General features: G+C 35.6%; 1 protein-coding gene across 1 annotated transcript; it reads left to right on the forward strand.

Annotated features, from left to right (window-relative positions):
• The first annotated feature begins 1766 nt into the window (after positions 1 to 1766).
• LOC123538358 (uncharacterized) lies at positions 1767 to 20986 on the forward strand. Its single transcript, XM_045322393.2, has 4 exons — positions 1767 to 1939; positions 11019 to 11134; positions 11581 to 11658; positions 14164 to 20986. The coding sequence occupies exons 1-4, from the start codon at positions 1819 to 1821 to the stop codon at positions 14302 to 14304; spliced, it is 456 nt and encodes a 151-aa protein (XP_045178328.1). The 5' UTR covers positions 1767 to 1818; the 3' UTR covers positions 14305 to 20986.
• The last annotated feature ends 4801 nt before the right edge of the window (positions 20987 to 25787 follow it).

Raw genomic sequence — 25787 nt, forward strand, 5'->3', positions numbered from 1 at the left:
TTCTGTTGTAAGACCGTCGGAGCCTGGGCTTTTATTGTTTTTCATGTCAAAAAGGGCTTTAGTACATTCCTTATCTGTGAGTTTTCCTTCACATGTACATTTTTCTTCATTAGATAAATTATAGATTCGTCAAAAAAGTTTATTGTGGACGATTTCAGCTGCCGTTTTTTATACAAGTTTTTATAAAATTTAACTTCTTCATTTAATATCTCTTTTTTATTATTTATTTCTTGTCCTTCGATTACCAATTTTGTTATATTCTTTTTTTCTGCATTTCTCTTTTTTAGATTTGCGAAGTACTTAGTATTTTTTTCATTGCCTTCAATATTTAGTGCTTTAACAAACTTCTGAGCGACACTATTTTCTTTAAATAGAATTAATATATGGTATTGTGTTGTACTCCTATTAGCTCACCTGAACTTTGATCAGTGTAGGCTGTTAGCATAGGTGGTTGATCAAACGCCCGCCGCCCTATGTCCTTCGTCAACATGTTCACTTTAAATCCCTTCTGAAACGATCTGGTGAAATTGGTCCTCTACCATAAAATGCTCAAATAATTCCATTACTTGAAGAATTCTGGTAATCATAGCAACCAGATGGTAGGTCGCGAAAAGTGAGAAAATGTCGGAAATGATTGTAAATTCAAAAGAAAACGCTGTTTGTTCAGACGAAAATATCGGTAATCTGAGTGATAATTGATACAAAGACAGGCGTTAGAAACTTAAGATACATTAAGATACAAGAAACTTTATTTAACATCGGATATTACATTACAAAAAACATTAGCTTAAAGCTATTTCCCGACAAACAGTGGTAAAATAATAACAACTGAAAACGGCTGTAAAATAAAAGCATACGGTTAAAGCAAAGCATAAAAAGGTATGGGAAGTACCCCTGTTACAGTATATATAGTATCACTGACATGGTTATTCCCCCGTTACGCAAATAAGAGGAAAAAACATACATGATATACATGCAAGTAAAAACAAGTCAATAGACATTAATAAGAATTAGTAGTTGACAGTCAGGTAATGTGATAAGTGTGAGATAAAAACCCAATGTTGGGCCAACTGCAGACTCTTCGTTGGCCCAACGAAGAATACCAACGTTGGCCCACTGCCATTTTGCTAATTGGTGCAACGTTGGCCCAACGGTCGGTGCACCGCTAGTCCAACGAACGGCATCCTACACTTAAACCGATTTTTTTTTCGTCTGGCATGGTTGGTCCAACATTGGGCCAACTCCATTTTTTCGTTGGCCAAAAGAAGGATGCCAGCGCTATCCCAACGATTACGAATTTGAAAAAACCAAAAAAAAACACTAAACTAATGTTATTTAGTGCATATGTTATTTTCAACTAAAATTCACTTATTATATATCAAAATTCTGTTTGAATGTTTTCTTTTCTCGCTGAAGTTGCGGCTTTCTATCTTTTCCTTTTTCTTTTGCTCCTACTTCTACTTCTTCGGGGTTACTCCCAACAATCGTTTATTGATTATAACTGGGAGGCCGGGGACAATATCTGTTAAAATAACATAGGCCTGACATAAGATGTGTATGCTGTTGTTTCTTTATACAACATTACAGTACTAGGCGCTCCATGATTACTCTCTTGAACTGTACCATGTAAAAAAATCGAAAATCATAATGTCGATTAATCTATCTACATCAAATTGATTGGAGCTTATAAATCATACATGTTAAAAATAGAAGTATGTACGGTATTGATCGGAGAGGATATAGGATTTATCTAAGGTTTAAATTACCTCCCTTACAGGAAGCGGTCAATTCGAAGATGAATTTATAAACAAATGCAAAATGCCTCGCACAAATCAAACTAAAGAAAAAAATAACAATGCAACTCCTCAGTCAAGAAGAAAGAGTTCGAACCCAGCACGTAGAAGTCAAAGAAGTGATGGAGAGACTTCGAGATCAGGAGGTAAAATGTTGCAGAAGTTTATTCGTTCTCGTATCGATTCGAACCAATTCAGATCAATGATGTAAAGTACAAGAAACCGATGCTAATTTCCATCTCAGATGTGCAGAATACTTATTGTATTTTCCTTTGTTGACGCGTGTCAAGTCACAATTTCAGGCAAAAAATCAAACAAAGATTTTTGGCAGTGGCTAGTGATCATAGACCATCTACACTAGACAAATGGCTATGATTGCATTACTGTAATCCTAGCCTCAGATTCTAGGATTACGGAAGTTCCCTATTCCTAGACAACCGTATGAGGATATTCTAGGATTACTGAAGTATTTAAGAGGCATCAAATATATGTTGTGACATGCATAAATGTAGGGCTGTCATCGATAGAAACGATATCGGGATATATCAACGATATTTTTTTGTCGATTGATTATCGATTCCCATTTTTAAAAATCGATAATTTACTGGAAAATAAATCTGTCCAGATAAACACTCTAAAATAACTTTTCTCCCTGCAAAGATGTGGCCTAAGTAACAGAAGTTGTCTAAAAAGCTCATTTCTAAATTTGTACCGTAGCTGCGTCTTTATCAGTTTTTATTTATTTCATAAATACAAACACAACACAAGTAATAGAAGATGATGTTGACGACGATGATGATGATAGTAATATGAAAAGTAGGCAATAAAACAAAAAAATAACATTTACTTTAAGTCTTATAACAAGAAGGTATATAGCATGCTTACGAACAAACATCTAACTTTATAATCGATGTATCGTCGATATTTGTCTTCCGATATATCAGTATCGTCGATATGCCTAAGACCCAATCAATGACAGCCCTACATAAATGACGTTGTAAATTTAGTCCAAATAATTAGACGTGAAAAAATTGTCATTTGACGTTCAATATTCTGACATTTTACATTTTTTCTCTGTTCGTGACATTAGACCTCTTAACCCTTGAAGTGCTGGACAACATATCTATTACAAATGCAGATCACACACCATTCAAATGAACCTGCTAATCTGAGGTGGAACTATTCCGTGCTAAGTCAGCAGACTGCGTTTTACTGTCAGAAATGAAATGAAAGTCCAGCACTTTGAGAGTTTGGCTATACAAAGTATACAAAAACAAATGCTGACACTTTTGAGAGACATATAAGCAAATGTCTATAATTTCTGATGTATTTTCATGTATCATCTTTTACATCACTCAAACCAAATAAAGAATGTTACAACAATCAACAAAAACCTGCGTTTGAGAAACACACATGCCCCCAGCAGGCTTTACACGACTGTATCTGTGGAAAGATTCATCTAATTGTATAGCACAGCAGCTCTTAACAACAGCTCGGGGAAATCTCAACAGCTGTTGCTGGAATACTTTCCATTTGTTGAGACATCAAGGACATAGGAGGCTGCCATTTATTACACCCGATTTTTAAAGCGATCGAATATTACAAAAATTTAATCAAATAAACTGATACTGCCTGGGTAGGTACTCTTCTGTGCGGTAGGAAGATTAGTACATGTAGTCAAATCGAGGTCTGTGTCAAAGAACATGTTCTTCCGATGTTCCAATAAATTACAAGCAAGGTGCGTTTAAACTTCAGAATTTCCCTTTTTAGCTCGACTATTCGAAGAATAAGTAGAGCTATCCTACTCACCACGGCATCGGCGTCGGCGTCACACCCTGGTTAAGTTTTTCGTACCAGTCCACATTTTGACAAAGTCTTTTGAGATAAAGGTTTGAAACTTTCAACACTTGTTTACCATCACCATGTTCAGTTATAGACAAGAGTACATAACTCTGTCAAGCATTTTGACTGAATTATGGCCCCTTTTGACTTAGAAATCTTGGTTAAGTTTTTCGTACCAGTTCATATTTTGACAAAGTCTTTTGAGATAAAGGTTTGAAACTTTCAACACTTGTTAACCATCACCATGTCCAGTTGTAGGCAAGAGTACAGAACTCCATCAAGCATTTTGGTTGAATTATGGCCCCTTTTTGACTTAGAAATCTTGGTTAAGTTTTTCGTACCAGTCTACATTTTGACAAAGTCTTTTGAGATAAAGCTTTGAAACTTTCAACACTTGTTTACCATCACCATGTCCAGTTGTAGGAAAGAGTACATATGTGACCGTCGGTTCGGCGGCTCCAAATAGTTGCGGGGAAATTATACTCAAGTGGTAACTGACCACCGAAAACCGATCAGTCAACAGATATTTTGGAGTGGGGTCATTGCCCCTGTATGGATGCACAAATGATGAACTCCATGTTTAGTTCAGTAATTAATTGATTTATTTTATGATGGACACCAATATGTAGTTTATGTAATGTTATTTCAATATTTTAGTATAGTCCAGTATTCCAAATGTTATCAAAGTTCTATGTTCAAAATAAGTTAAAGACAAACACATCCAAGACAAGCACCAAAGTTAATTCTAATGTCAAATTATTGTAGATGTTTCTTAATCGAAATTTCAAAGAAGACTCATTTTTAGTTCTAAAACAAATTATAAGTTTCCCAGGACAATCTCTAGGGTAACCATATTAGCCAATGAAGTTTTAAAAGTAATTTTATATTTAAACCAATGAAAACTATTGTAACAAAAAGATGAAATCATTTACTTAAGAATTTAGAAGTTTACTTAAGAACATGCCTGGGCTTCACACTTAATCAGCCAAGGAAGCCAAGGTGTTTGTTAACAATAGCACCTAATGCAAAGTGCTAAAAGCAAAATCTGTTTTATAATCAAAATTGTTTAGAAAGTGATAAAATAAAAATTTCTGACATGTTTAAGCAGGAAAAAATAATAAGTTAAGTAACACTTGTCCAAGCAAAGAATGTTACAAAATAGAAAAATCAATTTTGAATAATTTTTACTTAATTCACAAAATATTGAAATTAAAATTTATCATTAAAATTTTATGAAAGAATTTGGCTAATTTTATAGCCTGGTTACACATAACTCCATCAAGCATTTTGGCTGAATTATGGCCCCTTTTGACTTAGAAATCTTGGTTAAGTTTTTCGTACCAGTTTATATTTTGTGTAAAGTGTTTGACATATGGCTTGAAACTTTTATAACTTGTTCAGTATAATAGTCTCTATCAATAGGCAAGAGTACATAACTCTGTCATCTTTTTTGGCTGAATTATGGCCCTTTTTGAACTTGGAAATTGGTTCTGTTTTGTATATGTCCATGTTTTTTGTCATGACTATTTGACATATAGCTTTTAAACTTTAAACACTTGTTTATCATTATGATTTCCATCTGTAGGCAAGAGTACATAACTCTGACAACTATTTTGGCTGAATTATGGCCCTTTTTGGACTTGAAATTTGTTCAGTTTTTAGCTCACCTGTCACAAAGTGACAAGGTGAGCTTTTGTGATCGCGCGGTGTCCGTCGTCCGTCCATGCGTCCGTAAACTTTTGCTTGTGACCACTCTAGAGGTCTTTTGTGGGATCTTTATGAAAGTTGGTCAGAATGTTCATCTTGATGATATCTAGGTCAAGTTCGAAACTGGGTCATGTGCCTTCAAAAACTAGGTCAGTAGGTCTAGAAATAGAAAAACCTTGTGACCTCTCTAGAGGCCATATATTTCACAAAATCTTCATGAAAATTGGTCAGAACGTTCACCTTGATGATATCTAGGTCAAGTTCGAAACTGGGTCACGTGCCCTCTAAAACTAGGTCAGTAGGTCTAATAATAGAAAAACCTTGTGACCGATCTAAAGGCCATATTTTTCATGGGATCTGTATGAAAGTTGGTCTGAATGTTTATCTTGATGATATCTAGGTCAAGTTCGAAACTGGGTCACGTGCGGTCAAAAACTAGGTCACTAGGTCTAAAAATAGAAAAACCTTGTGACCTCTCTAGAGGCCATATATTTCATGAAAATTGGTCAGAATGTTCACCTTGATGATATCTAGGTCAAGTTCGAAAGTGGGTCACGTGCCCTCAAAAACTAGGTCAGTAGGTCAAATAATAGAAAAACCTTGTGACCTCTCTAGAGGCCATATTTTTCATGGAATCTGTATGAAAGTTGGTCTGAATGTTCATCTTGATGATATCTAGGTCAAGTTAGAAAGTGGGTCACGTGCCGTCAAAAACTAGGTCAGTAGGTCAAATAATAGAAAAACCTTGTGACCTCTCTAAAGGCCATATTTTTCATGGGATCTGTATGAAAGTTGGTCTGAATGTTCATCTTGATGATATCTAGATCAAGTTCGAAACAGGGTCATGTGCGGTCAAAAACTAGGTCAGTAGGTCTAAAAATAGAAAAACCTTGTGACCTCTCTAGAGGCCATACTTGTGAATGGATCTCCATAAAGATTGATCAGAATGTTCATCTTGATGATATCTAGGTCAAGTTCGAAAGTGGGTCACGTGCCTTTAAAAAGTAGGTCAGTAGGTCAAATAATGAAAAAACGTTGTGACCTCTCTAGAGGCCATATTTTTCATGGGATCTGTATGAAAGTTGGTCTGAATGTTTATCTTGATGATATATAGGTCAAGTTTGAAACTGGGTCAACTGCGATCAAAAACTAGGTCAGTAGGTCTTGAAATAGAAAAACCTTGTGACCTCTCTAGAGGCCATACCCTTGAATGGATCTTCATGAAAATTGGTCAGAATGTTCACCTTGATGATATCTAGGTCAAGTTTGAAACTGGGTCACGTGCCTTAAAAAACTAGGTCAGTAGGTCAAATAATAAAAAAAACCTTGTGACCTCTCTAGAGGCCATACTTTTCATGGGATCTGTATGAAAGTTGGTCTGAATGTTCATCTTGATGATATCTATGTTACACTCTACCAATTCAAGTCCTTATTTATTTCATATTAATAACAAAACATTCAGACCTCATTTTCAGCACTTTAGAGCATTTCAATGATAGGAAAACCATATATGGTCATTTAGTATAACATGTCTTCTTATCAAAAATAGAAAAATATTGACATGTTATGTTGAATATAAGAAAAATAATCTGTTCTGAGAAACATCACCCTCTAAAAATGCCCCCATGAAACCAGCCGTTTAGCAGTTACGCGTAGGTAGACATTTTTCGCAAAGAATAAAACTTATTCCAAGAAATTTACAATGAAAATGGTCTAGATCTATTCTCAGTACTATAAGCAATAAACATAAGCCAAAAATTTAACTGTCACCTCCTCATGTCACTCATTATACCAGATTTCATCCATAGCATGGAACTACATTTTGGACTACTTCACATGTAACACTGAGTAGTCATTTCCGGTTTGGTGTAATCCGTCCTTAAAGAAACATTTTTCATACTCAAAATGTGTTATTTTCACTTAAATTGTACCAGTAACCTAAATGCATGAAAAAAATACCAGTTTCAGTTTGATACAATCAATTTTCAAGGTTTTATGGCTTTTTCAGTAACGTATGCTAGCGCGCCAAATTTCCTGGAAAAAAGCTGTCGCGACATCATTTTTGACCACTTTTCCTTGCTTGAGCTTATTTTTGCCATATTTTATCAAGTTTTACCATAAACTGCACTCAAATCACACACTGTTACTGTAAAATATACCCAAACTCACCCCTGACACCTAAAACATACCAATATTTAGTCAATAAATATGCATTTTTTGAAAAAAATACACCCAAAACAGTGATTTTGAAATATTTTTAGTTTTTCTTCTTTTTCTCTGCTAAATTGCACTGAAATTGTCATCTTCTATCATAATCTGGCCAAACTAGCCTGTTTACAGCCACATCTAAACAAGTTTAAATTTTTACCCCTGCACAACTTATAGGTTACACTCTACCAATTCAAGTCCTTATTTATTTCATATTAATAACAAAACATTCAGACCTCATTTTCAGCACTTAGAGCATTTCAATGATAGGAAAACCATATATGGTCATTTAGTATAACATGTCTTCTTATCAAAAATAGAAAAAATTGACATGTTATGTTGAATATAAGAAAAATAATCTGTTCTGAGAAACATCACCCTCTAAAAATGCCCCCATAAAACAGCCGTTTAGCAGTTACGCGTAGGTAGACATTTTTCGCAAAGAATAAAACTTATTCCAAGAAATTTACAATGAAAATGGTCTAGATCTATTCTCAGTACTATAAGCAATAAACATAAGCCAAAAATTTAACTGTCACCTCCTCATGTCACTCATTATACCAGATTTCATCCATAGCATGGAACTACATTTTGGACTACTTCACATGTAACACTGAGTAGTCATTTCCGGTTTGGTGTAATCCGTCCTATCTAGGTCAAGTTTGAAACTGGGTCAACTGCGGTCAAAAACTAGGTCAGTTGGTCTAAAATTAGAAAAATCTTTTGACCTCTCTAGAGGCCATATTTTTCAATGGATCTTCATGAAAATTGATTTGAATGTTCACCTTGATGATATCTAGGTCAGTTTCGAAACTGGGTCACGTGCGGTAAAAAACTAGGCCAGTAGATATAAAAATAGAAAAACCTTGTGACCTCTCTAGAGGCCATATTTTTCATGAGATCTTCATGAAAATTAGTGAGAATGTTCACCTTGATTATATCTAGGTAAAGTTCAAAACAGGGTCACGTACCTTCGAAAACTAGGTCAATAGGTCAAATAATAGAAAAACCTTGTGACCTCTCTAGAGACCATATTTTTCAATGGATCTTCATGAAAATTGGTCAGAATTTTTATCTTGATAATATCTAGGTCAAGTTCAAAACTGGGTCACATTAGCTCAAAAACTAGGTCACTATGTCAAATAATAGAAAAAACAACGTCATACTCAAAACTGGGTCATGTGGGAAGAGGTGAGCGATTCAGGACCATCATGGTCCTCTTGTTCTTATAAGTCAGCGTTTTGTCAAAACTATTTGAACTGTGGCTTTGAAACTTTTAACACTAGTTTATCAACATGATTTCCATCTGTAGGCAAGAGTACATAACTCTGTCAACTATTTTGACTGAATTATGGCCCTTTTTGGACTTGGAAATTAGTTAAATTTTTCATACAAGTCCATATTTTGCCTAACATATAACTTAACATATTTGCCATCATGGTCACACATTGCCATTTAGTGCAAGACTAATCGAAATCCACAAATACAGGAACATTTTTTGTTTAATCCATTTTTTCTTTTGTCTGAAAATCTATGGAAATATTTCGACCCCATTCTTCAATCAATTCTTCGAATAGTCGAGCGCGCTGTCATCAGACAGCTCTTGTTTATTTTGACCAAGCGCAAAAAATAGCCAGGTGCGGGCAGTCAAAATAAATTTTTTTTTTTTTTCATTTCCTGTCAAATTGGTGCGGGAAATCTGACGAACAGGTAATCAGTTTGGTGTTGCCTTACATATTTTTTAAAAGCAGTTGTTCATTATCAAAACAGTGAGGACACAAAAATATATGACCCTTTCTCACAGCTCTAACTTTGGTAGTTTCAGAAACTATTAGAAACATATCCATCTTCATTTACAACAAGGTTTGACAAAGAGCAGGAAAACCAAATTCATTTAAAATAAATTAACATTTTCAAATGATACATGGTGTATAGCCTACAGCAGAGTAACATTTCTAAATTCTATTCAAAATTTCAGCCACAGGACTGTTTTGTAACTTTGAAAAATAGCTGAGGGAAAGAGACAACCAAGATCTGAATTCTTGAACAGTTGCTTCTGTAAGAATTAGGTTTTTTTTAAAGGATTAGAGATTTTTGCATTATCAAAAATACATAAAAGTACACCATAGGAAGAAAAACATAATATGAGCCGTGCCATGAGAAAACCAACATAGTGGCTTTGCGACCAGCATGGATCCAGACCAGCCTGCGCATCCGCGCAGTCTGGTCAGGATTCATGCTGTTCGCTAACAGTTTCTCCAATTCCAATAGGCTTTAAAAGCGAACAGCATGGAGCCTGACCAGACTGCGCGGATGCGCAGGCTGGTCTGGATCCATGCTGGTCGCAAACCCACTATGTTGGTTTTGTCATGGCGCGGCTCATATAATCTTAATGTAAATCTGATGAATGCATTTATTGATTTATTTGAGTAAAGTAAAATATTGCCTGTTTTGCAAACTAGTGTAATTTGGCATTGTAATAGGTCATTTATAACTATTTGACAACAAAATAAAAATGGGCATCAAAACTCATGAGCATCAAAACTAATGACTCTGGGATATATGTTAAATAACCACTAATGCTGATCCTATTTTAAGTGAAATAACTAAGCGTTTACAATATCATTTATGCATGTCCTAACATATATTTGATGCCTCTTAAATACTTCCATAGTCCTAGCTTATCCTTATAGGGTTGTCTAGGAATATGGTCAGAACTTCATTAATCCTAGAATCGGAGGCTAGGATTAGGGTACTGTAATCGTAGCCACTGCCATCCCTGAACAGGGCTGTCTAGAGGTCCAGTAATCAATATAGGTACTGAGAATGGTACTTTAACTACTTATAAAGTTATATAGAGCAGACTATAGTTTAGCCATTAAAATAGGAGATGATTTCAAAAGTTTGCTGTCATTTTTTCGTTTAAAAATAGGAAGTGGTTATGGATCCAGTAACTTCCTGTTTACATATGAAGTTTGGCACTGTGTCTGTTGCTACACATGTATATCACTCAACCCATTAGTTCTGTTGAATATTATGACATTCATTCTGTATGAACCGCAAAAGGAAAGGCAAACGCTACTTAATGATGAGGTGCTGCTGTTTTGACTATTACCTCGTGTAGTCAGGGGGAGCGTTCCTTACAGGACGCCGTAGTTGTTCTGTCACTAGAACAGAATGACCAGGAAGCTTATTATAATGTTAAATACAGCAAAATATTACCGGTATATGTAATTTACAATAAAACCTTGTTTACGAATGAAAGGAAATATTACGTAAATATACAATATATCATATGTATGATTATAAATTTATTTATTTCAGAGTTCATGCAAAATGAATGACATAATAGGATCGTCAAATTAAACAGGAATCACATGGATCTGTCAGTCCTATTCTTTCGTTCATTTTGCATTAACTCCAAAAAAAAAATCATTCCTTAAAAGTATTGCTCATTTATTATTTCAGGGGCAACAAGTCCAAGAAAAAGAAGATATAGGCCAGGAACGAAAGCTTTGTTGGAAATAAGAAAGTATCAAAAGTCAACAGATTTACTTCTAAGAAAAATGCCATTTGCAAGACTGGTTTGTATAATTGTATACTGTTGGGTGTAATATTTATATTCCTTCAGGTTATGTAGTACCCCCCTCAGGGGTGAAGCCCATCACCACTTGGTATGTAGGCACCAAATAGTGATTCCGGGACGGGCTCCTATGGAAAACTGTTCAGTTGTAGAACAGCTATGGTGCATTTTTACCCTTTTTGGAGATAAAATCTTACTTATTTTGAAATTAATAACATAATAAAATAATGCTAGTGAAAATCATTGAAAATACAAAAAAAAATGATAGAATAAAGAGGAATACAGAAAATAGTTCAGATCTGAGCTGCAACTTTTATTTATGATCTGTTTGAGAATTTTTAGTATTTTGACAAACAGATAAATCTTAAGTCAAGCTGTTTAAATATTCAAGCAAACATTCATTAGATACAATGTATTGTAATTATGTAATTTTTTCATTGTTTACAGGTGAGAGAGATATGTTTAGCCCTTTACCCAGATAAACGGCACTTATGGACTGCCCATGCTTTAATGGCAATTCAGGAGGTATATTTCTCTGTTTTATTATAAGGGCTTAACCTCTAATGTGACAGTATTTAAATTGTTGAACTCCGTGGGTCTAGCTATGTGTCACAGCTATTTGAGCACTGTCCATTTTATATAAAATATGTAGGGAATAATATTTAATATAGTTGAACTATAAAGGACCTAAAAGTTTGTTTAGCACTTTAATACCTGAGAAAAGTTTTTGTTCTAGAACCATGAAGCTGTAGGAATGTTATTCAGCATGTGAAGTTGTTTATTTTGGATTTACCCTCATCCAGTTCACTTCACCTCTAAACATAAGTCTCCAGTTTTGATTTCCTATGGCTTAAAATTATCATGCTGGACACGATTGATTCTGCCTTTGCGACCAGTGTAGATCATGATCTACCTGCACATTCATTCAGTCTGATCATGATCTACTCTGTTTGCCATTTAGTCAGTATCTTTTTGGTATGCACCCCTTTTAATAGTCAATGGTACTGTCCAAATTGAAAGATGGACAAGTTCATTGTAGGGTAAGGGTTAATCTTGTATTGTCAACAAGTAATATATGACCATACAGTGACAGTAAGTGGAGGCACCTGTGTCCTAAGTGGGGGTACTTGTGTCCTATTAATTCTCATCAGTCATAATTTTTAGCTTGACTTTTCATAGAATAGTATGGCTATTGGACTTGCCCGTGCATCGGCGTTCGCGTCCCAATTTTGGTTAAGTTTTTGTATGTTAGCTGGTATCTCAGTAACCACTTGTGGGAATGGATTGAAACTTCACACACTTATTCACTGTGATAAAATGACTTACATTGCACAGATTCCATAACTCTATTTTTTTTTTTTTTTTACAAAATTATGCCCCTTTTTCGACTTGTTTTCATCCAATTGACAAGGCTGTTGAATAGGCAAGTGTTGCTGTCCTCTGACAGCTCTTGATTCACCAATAGCAACACTACACCAGCCATCCAGCTGGCCTACGGAAGGTCAGTCACGATGATGGTTCTACCCAGGTGCCTGCTGGTGATGAAATAATGCATGGAGGGGTACCTGGGGTCTTCCTCCTCCATCAAATCTGGAAAGTCTCCATACCACCAATAATTGTGTTGGTGCGACATTAAACCCAACAAAATAAATTAGTAATGCTACACTAGGCTGTTTCTAACAGAAACAAGATTGCAACTTACCGAAGGTTCAGGGTGAGCTATTAGTATAGGTGGATGGTCCGGCATAAGTCGTCTGTCGTCCACATTTTCACTTAAACATCTTCTTCTCTGAAACTACTGGTGTCAGAATAACACCATATTTGGACTGTAGCATCCTGGTGAGGTCTTCTATCAAATTTGTTCAGATGATGGCAGTTAGCCCCTTTTAGGGGCTGCTAGAGCTGAAAATAGAAAACCTTTAAGCAACTTCTTGTCATGAAACGCTTGATGGATCTTCATCAAACTTGGTCTGTAGCATCATTATATGGTCCTCTCCCAAGTTTGTTCAAATGGGGGCACTTGACCCCTTTTAGGGGCTGCTAGAGCTAAAACTAGAAATACCTTTAAAAAGCTTTTTCTCATGAACCACTGGATGGATCTTCATCAAACTTGGTCTGTAGCATCATAATATGGTCTTCTCCCAAATTTGATCAGATGGGGGCCGCTAGACAGTCAGGGGTGTAACTGTCTCAAGTTATCGCAGTTTATAACCCATTTGAGTTATTGCTTATACTTTCATAACTTGTTTCAGTTATCATAGAATATTACAAAGCCCTCCTGTGCCAATTCCTCATTTTGAATGAGTCTAATGCAATTATTTCCTGAATCCTTGAACTTTTATCTTTCCAGCTATGCAGTAAAAAATTTTACGCAAGGCTGTAGCATAATTATATGGTCCTCTCCCAAATTTGTTCAAATGGCTTTTAGAGCTGCTAGAGTATAAACTAGCTGAACTGTAATAAATGCATATTGAACAAGGGAGAAAACTGCTGTACTGTGTACTGTTCTACAGAGTAAGAATTAATTCCCATGAATAAGCATAAATGACATAATATTCTATACAACTGTAATGTCCTGGGCTTAGATATTTGCAATGTAGCATTATGTAGACGCTCTTTGCCAAGTTTTTTCAAATCATGCTCCTGGGTCATAATTGGCCCTGTCCCGGGGCTCATTGGTTTTACATAGAATTATATAGGATTTTTTTTTTTTTTCAAATTTATTTTTTTTTCTTTGAATTTTTAATTTTATTTTTTGTTGAAGTTTTTAATTATTTTTTTTAGCTTACCATCAACAACAATCAATCAAGTGTCTTCAAAATCAGTCATGGACCAGTTAATAACCTTTATGAATGTTATTTAAACTTTGTCACAAGCAAGATCTAATTATTTCAAGGTCAAGGACTGTCTCAGGTGAGCGACATACATATTCTACCAGAGGCAAAATGGTACTTTGTATTACTTTATTATCAAGAAAAGAAATTCACAACTTAGATTTAGGGGATGAAATATTTATTATTATCATTGCAGGCTGCGGAAGCATACCTTGTCCACTTATTTGAAGATGGAAATCTATGTGCTATACATGCAAAACGGGTAACTATAATGCCAAAAGACCTTTATCTGGCACGACGTCTACATGGAGGAATGTATGCGCCACCAGCATTTTGAAATTTCTGTTTTGTCATAAGTTATTGTTGAAGTTGCCAAAAGATGTTATAGATCTGGAATGGAATCATCAGCTGTATCTGGAAATTTGTGCTCAGCTTTTGTTTGGAAACAACACCATGGTGATATAAAAGAGAAAGGGATTTGAGGATTCTTTCTTGCAAGCTTGAATTGTTAAGATTAGGAGACGATCAGAATGTAGTTATGGCAGAATTATACCTAGATTAACTTCAAATGTATTTTATTTTTTGTTTTTAAATTTCAGGTTTAGAAGTGTTTAAAAAAATGAAATTAATTGTCATTTAGAGTGATAAAATGTCTAGGGTAGTTGAACTAATGTTGACCTATTTTTGGGCTCACTACAAATCTAGTGTGAAAGAAGCATGTTTATATACAATGTAATATTTGCAATTTATAATTGTGTCCCACTTCAGGGAAGAGGAAGTACGTTTGCTTATGTAGGTTTGTCCATAGGTAGGTTCGTCCAGAGGTGGAAGTAACGCACCTAGAGAGATTTATTTGAATAGAGAGAAAACAACCATTTCATAGGCCGTTGCTTGCTTCGTGTGAGGAAACATTTTGCAACAGGGCTTTGAAGTAAAATTTTTCAATTAGAAAATTTACTTTCCCAAAAAACAGCTAATCATTGGTAAGAAAATATTATTTTTAAAATAAAAATAATTGTGGAACCTGGATGCAATGTTCATGTCCAAATGCTGATTTTTGCTAATGGCTCATTTTCCCAGGGGCAAGAAATTTTCAAAATTATATTTTGGCATATTGTTCTCAATAAACATTATAATTGTAATGTATTTAAATGTATATGGCTCACGGACTCATACTGATTTCCAGGTACGTTACATCCACCTTTTTGGTTTGTAAGTCATTTCTTCTGATTATTGGATTTCAAATCAAAAACTGGAAAAAAAATATTGGTCTATAGTTGTCAAAATTCATAGGGTCATTGCTTGTGGTCACTAGATGACCTCTACAGTTTCTTTGGGTCTGTAATGTCAAAGGTCAAGGTCACAGTGACCTTGAGACTAAGCAAGGTTTCTGATCAATAAGTGGAGATCTTTGACAGTGAAACAGCATAGGATGTTTGCCTTTGGTCTCCACTCCATTGTGTTTTTTTTACAAGACTAATATGTCAAAATTCAAGATCACAGAGAAACTTTTTAGATCAATAACTGTAGAACACATGTCAATATTGCAATCAAACTAGAACAGTTTTTATGCCCCCGAAGGGAGGCATATAGTTCTTGAACCGTCTGTCGGTCTGTCAGTCTGTCGGTCTGTCAGTCTGTCCGCAATTTTCGTGTCCAGTCCATATCTTTGTCATCGATGGATGGATTTTCAAATAACTTGGCATGAATGTGTACCACAGTAAGACGACGTGTCGCGCGCAAGACCCAGGTCCGTAGCTCAAAGGTCAAGGTCACACTTAGACATTAAAGGATAGTGCATTGATGGGCGTGTCCGGTCCATATCTTTGTCATCGATGGATGGATTTTCAAATAACTTGGCATGAATGTGTACCACAGTAAGACAACGTGTCGCGCGCAAGACCCAGGTCCGTAGCTCAAAGGTCAAGGGCACACTTAGACTTTAAAGGATAGTGCATTGATGGGCGTGTCCGGTCCATATCTTTGTCATCCATGGATGGATTTTCAAATAACTTGGCATGAATGTGTACCACAGTAAGACGACGTGTCGCGCGCAAGACCCAGGTCCGTAGCTCAAAGGTCAAGGTCACACTTAGACGTTAAAGGATAGTGCATTGATGGGCGTGTCCGGTCCATATCTTTGTCATCCATGGATGGATTTTCAAATAACTTGGCATGAATGTTTACCACAGTAAGACGACGTGTCGTGCGCAAGACCCAGGTCCGTAGCTCAAAGGTCAAGGTCACACTTAGACGTTAAAGGTCATTTTTCATGATAGTGCATTGATGGGCGTGTCTGGTCCATATCTTTGTCATTCATGCATGGATTTTAAAATAACTATGCATGAATGTGTGACACAGTAAGACGACGTGTCGCGCACATGACCCAGCTCCGTAGGTCAAAGGTCCTAAACTCTAACATCGGCCATAACTATTCATTCAAAGTGCCATCGGGGGCATGTGTCATCCTATGGAGACAGCTCTTGTTTAGCTTGACTTTTCGAAGAAAAAGTAGAGCTATTGCACTCGCCCCGGTGTTGGCGTCGTCGTTGGTTAAAGTTTTTGATAAAGTCAAATATCTCTGTTACTATCAAAGCTATTGACTTGAAACTTAAAATAGTTATTTACTGTCAAAGTCTACACCAGGAGAAACAATCCCCATAACTCTGTTTGAATTTTGACAGAATTATGCCCCTTTTTAGCTCGACTATTCGAAGAATAGTCTAGCTATTCTACTCACCCTGGCGTCGGCGTCGGCGTCGGCGTCACACCTTGGTTAAGTTTTTGCATGCAAGTACATACAGCTATCATTTAAAGGCATATAGCTTTGAAACTTATTTATTCTTTTTCTAGGTCAATTACCAACCTCACTGGGTCAAGTTCCATAACTCTAACATGTATTTTGAGCAAATTATGCCCCCTTTTGGACTTAGAAAATTCTGGTTAAAGTTTTACATGCAAGTTACTATCTCCAAAACTAATGCAGATATTGAATTGAAACTTCACATGTGTCTTCGGGGTTATAAAACTAGTTGATAGCACCAAGTCCCATAACTCTGACCTTCATTTTGGCCAAATTATGCCCCCTTTTGTACTTAGAAAATTTTGGTTAAAGTTTTGCGTGCAAGTACATACAGCTATTACTAAAAGGCATATAGATTTGAAACTTATTTTTTCGTTTTCTAGATCAATTACCTACCTCACTGGGTCAAGTCCCATAACTCTGACATGTATTTTGGCCAAATTATGCCCCCTTTTGGACTTAGAAAATTCTGGTTAAAGTTTTGCGTGCAAGTACATACAGCTATTACTAAAAGGCATATTGATTTGAAACTTATTTTTTCTTTTTCTAGATCAATTACCTACCTCACTGGGCCAAGTCCCATAACTCTGACATGTATTTTGAGCAAATTATGCCCCCTTTTGGACTTAGAAAATCCTGGTTAAAGTTTTACATGCAAGTTACTATCTCCAAAACTAATGCAGATATTAAATTGAAACTTCACATGTGTCTTCGGGGTTATAAAACTAGTTGATAGAATCAAGTCCCATAACTCTGACATGTATTTTGGGCAAATTATGCACCCTTTTGGACTTAGAAAATCCTGGTTAAAGTTTTGCGTGCAAGTACATACAGCTATTACCAAAAGGCATATAGCTTTGAAACTTATTTATTCTTTTTCTAGGTCAGTTACCAACCTCACTGGGTCAAGTTCCATAACTCTTAACATGTATTTTGAGCAAATTATGCCCCCTTTTGGACTTAGAAAATTCTGGTTAAAGTTTTACATGCAAGTTACTATCTCCAAAACTAATGCAGATATGGAATTGAAACTTAACATGTTTCTTCGGGGTTATTAAACTAGTTGATAGCATCAAGTCCCATAACTCTGATATGCATTTTGGTCAAATTATGTCCCGTTTCGAACTTAAAACTCTTTTGATATTTAACATTTTGGGTAATAATTTCCTGCTTCTGTGACAATATTTCGAATAGTCGAGCTTGGCTGTCTTACGGACAGCTCTTGTTAACTTAGAATTTTTGGTTAAAGTTTTTGATAAAGTCTAATATCTCTGTTACTATCAAAGCTATTGACTTGAAATTTTTAAAATACTTATTTACCATCAAAGTCTACACCAGGAGAAACAATTCCCATAACTCTGATTTGAATTTTGACAAAATTATGCCCCTTTTTATCTACGATTTATTTCTTAAAATTTTTGATAAAGTCAAATATCTCTGTTAGTATTAAAGCTTTTGACTTGAACTCAAAATAGTTATTAACTATCAAAGTCTACACCAGGAGACACAATTCCCATAACTCTGATTTGAACTTTGACAGAATTATGCCCCTTGTTAACTTAAAATTTTTGGTTAAAGTTTTTGATCAAGTCAAATATCTCTGTTACCATCAAAGCTTTTGACTTGAAACTCAAAATACAGTCCAATACCGTTACCTCGATATTCAAGGGACTATAAAAATTGCATCGACTTATCCGAAGTTCGACGTAACGATATCGACTATCATGGACTATTTTGAACTTGTGTTGGACGTCTTTATTGTCATTATATCTCATGCTTTTTTCCAGAGGGCTTGAAAGGGGAAAGAAATAATATTAAACGTAAATATGATTTTAATTTTATTGACAGATAAAACATGTTAATTAAATACATACATACAACTTTTTAAATTTTGAAAATATACATTTAAACATTAGCATTTTGATTCCTTCCCTAAACAAGTCTGAATGCAGCGGTAATGTTCCTAGCTGAATAGTCATTTTGACTGTGCTACGATAACGAAAATTTGCCAGTTGAATACGCATATTGTTACTCAATCCTAAATGGTAGATTTTTACTCCGTCAAACAGAAAATATTTCATCCAAACTAGTTGTTATATTGGAAAACAGCTTTCCTGCTTGCATGGTGTTTTATAAGACTAATTATTGGAAATAAAATGCAAAACTTCCTGACATTTAAATTGAATTAAAGATTAAATAACAAACAAGACAAACACACAAACTAACTTGAATATAATTAATACACCGCCAGACAACAATAGGTTGATTTTCACAGCTTACAAATAACATGGATATTTTTTGACAAGCTGTGATATCGACGAAACCAGGTGTAAAAACAGTACAGTTAAGTTGACGGGACTGGAAAATCTCATCGAGCTAAAAGAAATATCGAGCTAATCATATCGAGGTAATGATAAATAATTACATTAAGATAAATAGGGAAAAAATCAGGACCGAATCCAACACATCGTGCTAACCGGAGTATCGAGGTAACAATATTCAACTGTAGTTATTTACTATCAAAGTCTACACCAGGAGACACATTATTCCCATAATTCTGATTTGAAATTTGACAGAGTTATGTCCCTTTTTAACTTGGAATTATTTTTTTTACTGGCAAAGCTCTAATTCAGAATCAAGCACTGAGAAAAGTCATGTGTGCTGTCTTACTGACAGCTGTTGTTATGTGGACAGTGACTGACCTATATTGTTGCTTTTTGGCTGTTGTTATGTCAAAATATAAGGCCACAATGACGTTAAAAGTAAGTGAACAGTTTCTGATTAATAACTGAAGAACAAACATACATAAAGCAACAAACTTCCTTTGATAATTGCCTGTGGTCAGTAAGTGACCCCTATTGACCCTGGGGTTACTATGCCAAAGGTCAATATCAAAATGACCTTTGAGCAGAAAATAGTTTCCTATCAAGATAATGACTGGAGAAGGGTTGAACCTTAAACAGTTTAGTTAAATATGATGCTATTGTGTTTTCAGTTTGTGTGTCACTAGGTCAAAGGTGAAGGTCATAATATACTTGACAAAAGCTTATAATTACAAATCCACTTACCTCAGACAGACTATCATTGGGGGTGTATGCATTTTACAAATAATTCCTATTTAAGCATTCTGTTACATGGCTGATACCTTAATCTATTTTAAGTGTTAAATGAAAGAAGGACTAGTGTTTTATGTTAGTAGATTTATTTACATGTTTATTTAAAATTTCGTGGTCACAAAGCAATATCCTCAGAAGTAAATGTTTGATTATGGTAATGGACTCGTAATGACGGTCAGCAGATAATTGAGCCGCACCATGAGAAAACCAACATAGTGCATTTGCGACCAGCATGGATCCAGACCAGCCTGCGCATCCGCTCAGTCTGGTCAGGATACATGCTGTTTGCTTTCAAACCCAGTTATTGCAATTACAGAAACCGTTAGCGAACATCATGGATCCTGACCAGACTGCGCGGATGCACTATATTGGTCTTTTCATGGTGCGGCTCATATTGTTCTCGCCATATGCAATTTCCACATTCTCCAGTTTTTAGCTCGACTATTCGAAGAATAGTCTAGCTATTCTACTCACCCTGGCGTCGGCGTCGGCGTCGGCGTCGGCGTCACACCTTGGTTAAGTTTTTGCATGCAAGTACATACAGCTATCATTTAAAGGCATATAGCTTTGAAACTTATTTATTCTTTTTCTAGGTCAATTACCAACCTCACTGGGTCAAGTTCCATAACTCTAACATGTATTTTGAGCAAATTATGCCCCCTTTTGGACTTAGAAAATTCTGGTTAAAGTTTTACATGCAAGTTACTATCTCCAAAACTAATGCAGATATTGAATTGAAACTTCACATGTGTCTTCGGGGTTATAAAACTAGTTGATAGCACCAAGTCCCATAACTCTGACCTTCATTTTGGCCAAATTATGCCCCTTTTGGACTTAGAAAATTCTGGTTAAAGTTTTGCGTGCAAGTACATACAGCTATTACTAAAAGGCATATAGATTTGAAACTTATTTTTTCTTTTTCTAGATCAATTACCTACCTCACTGGGTCAAGTCCCATAACTCTGGCATGTATTTTGGCCAAATTATGCCCCCTTTTGGACTTAGAAAATTCTGGTTAAAGTTTTGCGTGCAAGTACATACAGCTATTACTAAAAGGCATATAGATTTGAAACTTATTTTTTCTTTTTCTAGATCAATTACCTACCTCACTGGGTCAAGTCCCATAACTCTGGCATGTATTTTGGCCAAATTATGCCCCCTTTTGGACTTAGAAAATTCTGGTTAAAGTTTTGCGTGCAAGTACATACAGCTATTACTAAAAGGCATATAGATTTGGAACTTATTTATTCTTTTTCTAGATCAATTACCTACCTCACTGGGTCAAGTTCCATAACTCTTAACATGTATTTTGAGCAAATTATGCCCCCTTTTGGACTTAGAAAATTCTGGTTAAAGTTTTACATGCAAGTTACTATCCCCAAAACTAATGCAGATATTGAATTGAAACTTAACATGTTTCTTCGGGGTTATAAAACTAGTTGATAGCATCAAGTCCCATAACTCTGATATGTCCCCTTTTGAACTTAAAACTCTTTTGATATTTAACATTTTGGGTAATAATTTCCAGCTTCTGTGACAATATTTCGAATAGTCGAGCTTGGCTGTCTTATGGACAGCTCTTGTTATGGAAATCCTGATGCATATTTAATTACTATTCTGTACTGCCTAAGGAAAATATGTACGCATACAAAAATTGCTTAGCCACTACCTTAAACTTTTTTATTTTAATAAGTTCGGAGATCAGTTGTCCCTGGGATTGTAAATCAAATGCTGCTAAGTTCATCACATGCAAAATAGCTAAGGAGTGTCTTAAAAAAGCTTAAGGAGTGTCATAAAGCAGTTGAGGAGTGTCATAAAACAGCTTAAGAGTGTCATAAAATAGTTAAGGAGAAGTGTCATAAAATAGCTAAGGAGAAGTGTCATAAAATAGCTAAGGAGAAGTGTCAAGAGTGTCGTGCCAGATGTGAGTTTTATGAATGGACAGAATCTGCATGATAGTATTCTAAAATCATTTTGCATGAAAATACAAACATAATAACTGCATTATACAATGACAGTACTGTAGCCTTTGTAGGTAGATTTACAATGACACTTTGGGTACCAAGTTACATACTATATGCTGTAAAATTAGAAATTTTCATGAGAGATTTATTTTTTTCTATATTTCAGGATTATTATACCTTGCAAACTAATTCTGATTACCGAAACATGGTGTGGAGATCTGATTTTATTTTAGTGTATTTTTATGCCCCTACACATTTATGTGGGGGCCATATAGCGTTGCTGCTGTCCATCCTCACATTTCAAAATATTGTGTCCAACTCCTAGTGCATAATAAGCCTGGTTTGCTTCAGACATTCACAGACTAACAGGCTAGATGTGCAGATGACCTTAAAGGAAGGAATTTTTTTCTTTAAATATTTTTACTGCAGTTATGGCCCTTTGATAGTTTTTGCTTTAAGGGATACAGAGAAAAATCTTGTGTTTCCAACTCCTCCCACACTATCAGCATGAATTGCTTCAAACTTTTACAGATGAAGAAGCTTCATGTGTAGATGACGATAAAGGAAGGAATTTTTCCTTTGAATATTTTCTTAACATTTTTAGGTACAAATAGATGTTGTCTGCTCCTCCATTATCATAACCCTGCTTATATATGTAGTTTTTGTCCTAAAGATTATTTTTATATCCACCAGTATCACTTGAACTTATAGAAGAATTTTTAGCTGTACAGTAGGTTGTTTTAATGTAATTAAGTATGTTTTATTCAATAGAATTTTTAAAACATAAAAATGATTACACAAAATATATGTCTCTTTTTTATAATTTATTATCCCCTATATGCTTGGTGCTTAAAAACAGTTTTAATTTCTTGTGAAAGTCGAACCCACTGCAAACAAGGGCAGTTTGATTTGAAGTCTTTACTACTCAAAGTCGGAGGTCTCGTTTTGGCGAATTTCTACCAGAAATAGCAGACATTTCCCATGGTAAGCTGAAAGTCTGGAAATGTAAAATTGACGATTTCAACTTGAAACAAAGTAGTGGATGAATCTTGCAATAATTTAGTCAAGCCCATGTATAATATGGTTATTATAACAGTGACAGATGAAAAGAAAATCAGATTATATTTGGATACTATGTAATGAGAACAAATAGGAAAGGAATAGTCCTATTTTTAGCTGCTGCTAGTATAGGTGGATTGTCCAGCGCCAGCAGTTTTACTTAAAGATCTCCTCTGATACTACTGGTCAGGACACCAAACATGGTCAGTAGCATCCTAGAATGGTTTATGCAAGGGGCCACCAGAGCTAAAAATCGAAAAATCTTTAAAGAACTCTTTTTTTTTTTTTTTTCTGGAACCATTTGATGGATTTTCATGAAATGTGGTCATAATTAGGTCCGCTCCCAATTTTATTCAAATGGGGGCACTTGGACCCTTTTAAGGACAGCTAGTGCTAAAATGAGAAATACTTTTAAAAGATTTCTTTTCATGAAACACATGACGGATCTTCATCAAACTTGGTCTGTCGCATCATTATAAGGTCATCTCCCATTTTTAGCTCGACTATTCAAAGAATAAGTAGAGCTATCCTACTCACCACGGCATTGGCGTCACACCTTGGTTAATTTATTCATACCAGTCTGCATTTTGACAAAGTCTTTTGAGTTAAAGCTTTGAAACTTAACACTTGTTTACCATCAACATGGCCAGTTATAGGCAAGAGTACATAACTCCATCAAGGATTTTGGCTGAATTATGGCCCCTTTTGACTTAGAAATTTTGGTTATGGCTTTGAAACTTTAATCACTTGTTCAGTATTATAGTCTCTATCTGTAGACAAGAGTACTTAACTCTGTCAAGTATTTTGGCTGAATAATGGCCCTTTTTGGACTTGAAAATTGGTTCAGTTTTCATACAAGTCACTGTTTTGTCAAAACTATTTGACATGTGGCTTTGAAACTTTAAGCACTTGCTTATCATCTGGAGTTCCATCTGTAGGCAAGAGTACATAACTCTGTTGACTATTTTGACTGAATTATGGCTCTTTTTGGACTTTGGAAGCAGTTAAATTTTTCATACCAGTCTATATTTTGCCTAACCTGTTTGTCATATGGCTTTGAAACTTTGACGACTTGTTTACCATCACAGTCTACGTTATGCAGACAAGACTTTAAACTAGGCCAAGGACTTTAACTCAGTTGAGCCCTTGAGGGATGTATATAATCGCGGGGAGATACTATATGGCGAACTCCTACGTAGTGGTCTCCCTTGTCGCTTGGGGAAAATGCTGTTTTCAAGGACAGATAACTCTTTCAATACCGGTGACCTGTGATTTTTGTCACATATTTTTGAAGAAACATTATTTGGATTTTTTGCCCCGAATTCTAGCGTAAGCCTTTAAACGGAGCACACATGGCGGAAACAGGATTTGATGAGACAACTGATACATATATGACATTTGTTTTGGTTTTCTGATACTTATGGAGAGAAACCAACTTCTTATGGTTATTTTTTATGATTGAGTTAATTATGTCTCCCACCACGTAGTGGTGTGGGAGACATATTGATTTACTCCAGTTTGCGTGTCTGTCTGTCTGTCTGTGTGTCTGTCTGTCACAAAGCTTGTCCGCACTCTAAGTTGAACATTTCTCATCTGATTTTCACCAAACTTAAACAAAATGTGTTTGACCATAAGACCTCAGCCAAGTTCGATAACTAGCTAAATCGGTCTAGGCATTTTGGAGTTACGGCCTTGAATTATCAAAAAATCGGCCATTTTACTCTTGTCTGCTCTCTCAGTCGAACATTTCTCATCCAATCTTCACCAAACTTGAACAAAATGTATTTGGCCATAAGACCTTAGCCAAGTTCGATAACTAGCCAAATCCGCCCAGGCACTTTTGATTTATGGCCCTTGAATTACTGATTGGATCCACTCGTCCAGACCATCTAATTGGATCTACTTGTCTAAACCATCAAGAGAAACTAGACATTTTTGATAGGGGCAGTTGTGGGAGACATGCGCTTTTCTCAAAAGCATCTCTAGTTGTTTTTGTTTGTAGTTTGATGTAAAGCACAATTGGTTGCTAATATGAATAGTGAATGTGAGCCAGGCTATATGCAGTAAACTGACCTGATAAGCAAAAACAACACATTCTTTTAGAGAAAAAAAAACGTTGTATATATTACTATAAATGGTTCACGATTAAAGAAGTTAAAAAGCCAGAACATTGTATTCTTGGATTTTATGGTAGAAATTCAGCTGTCAAAAACAAAAATAAAAGTCACTAACCCCCATGTCATAAATAACCAAAGAAGAGAAATGTTCTTTGAAATCCAGTTACTTACAGATTATATGATATGGAAACACACGAGACTTAATTGTAATTACTAATTTTTCCATTCAAAATTGAAAAACGTTTGAAACGGAGTTCAGGAGGTAAACTGCCTTAATTATAAAGGTTTACATTTAATGGTACAAATTCCTCCGTGGCTATTTGGTCAAGAAGGTAGGAATTTTTTTTCTGCTGAGACGGACCTGGCTCGTGTCCCGACTTGTACATGACTTTTTTCTTGTTTTCACATTTTTAAGGAAACTAAGAAACAAAACTTGTGTTATTATGTTCATAATATGACCAATCTTCAGTTCTAAAGACAGATCATTTTTAGTCAATATCCGGAGTCCTGAGCCCCTTTAAAATAACCATATAAAATGTGAAACATCCCATATTATTTCCCTTAGTTTCTTGAAATATAATAAGTATAATTTGAGCCGTGCCATGAGAAAACCAGCAAAGTGGCTTTGCGACAAGCATGGATCCAGACCAGCTGGCGCATCCGCACAGTCTGGTCAGGATCCATGCTGTTCGCTAACAGTTTCTCTAATTGCAATAGGCTTTGAAAGGGAACAGCATGGATCCTGACCAGACTGCGTGGAT

This window comes from Mercenaria mercenaria, chromosome 18 (assembly GCF_021730395.1).
Source record: "Mercenaria mercenaria strain notata chromosome 18, MADL_Memer_1, whole genome shotgun sequence".
NCBI lineage: Eukaryota > Metazoa > Mollusca > Bivalvia > Venerida > Veneridae > Mercenaria > Mercenaria mercenaria.

Coding starts and splice junctions, on each gene's coding strand:
- LOC123538358 (XM_045322393.2), top strand. CDS start 1,819: ATGCCTCGCACAAATCAAACTAAAGAAAAAAATAACAATGCAACTCCT. Junction 11,135..11,580: donor AAATGCCATTTGCAAGACTG/GTTTGTATAATT, acceptor CATTGTTTACAG/GTGAGAGAGATATGTTTAGC. Junction 11,659..14,163: donor CTTTAATGGCAATTCAGGAG/GTATATTTCTCT, acceptor TTATCATTGCAG/GCTGCGGAAGCATACCTTGT.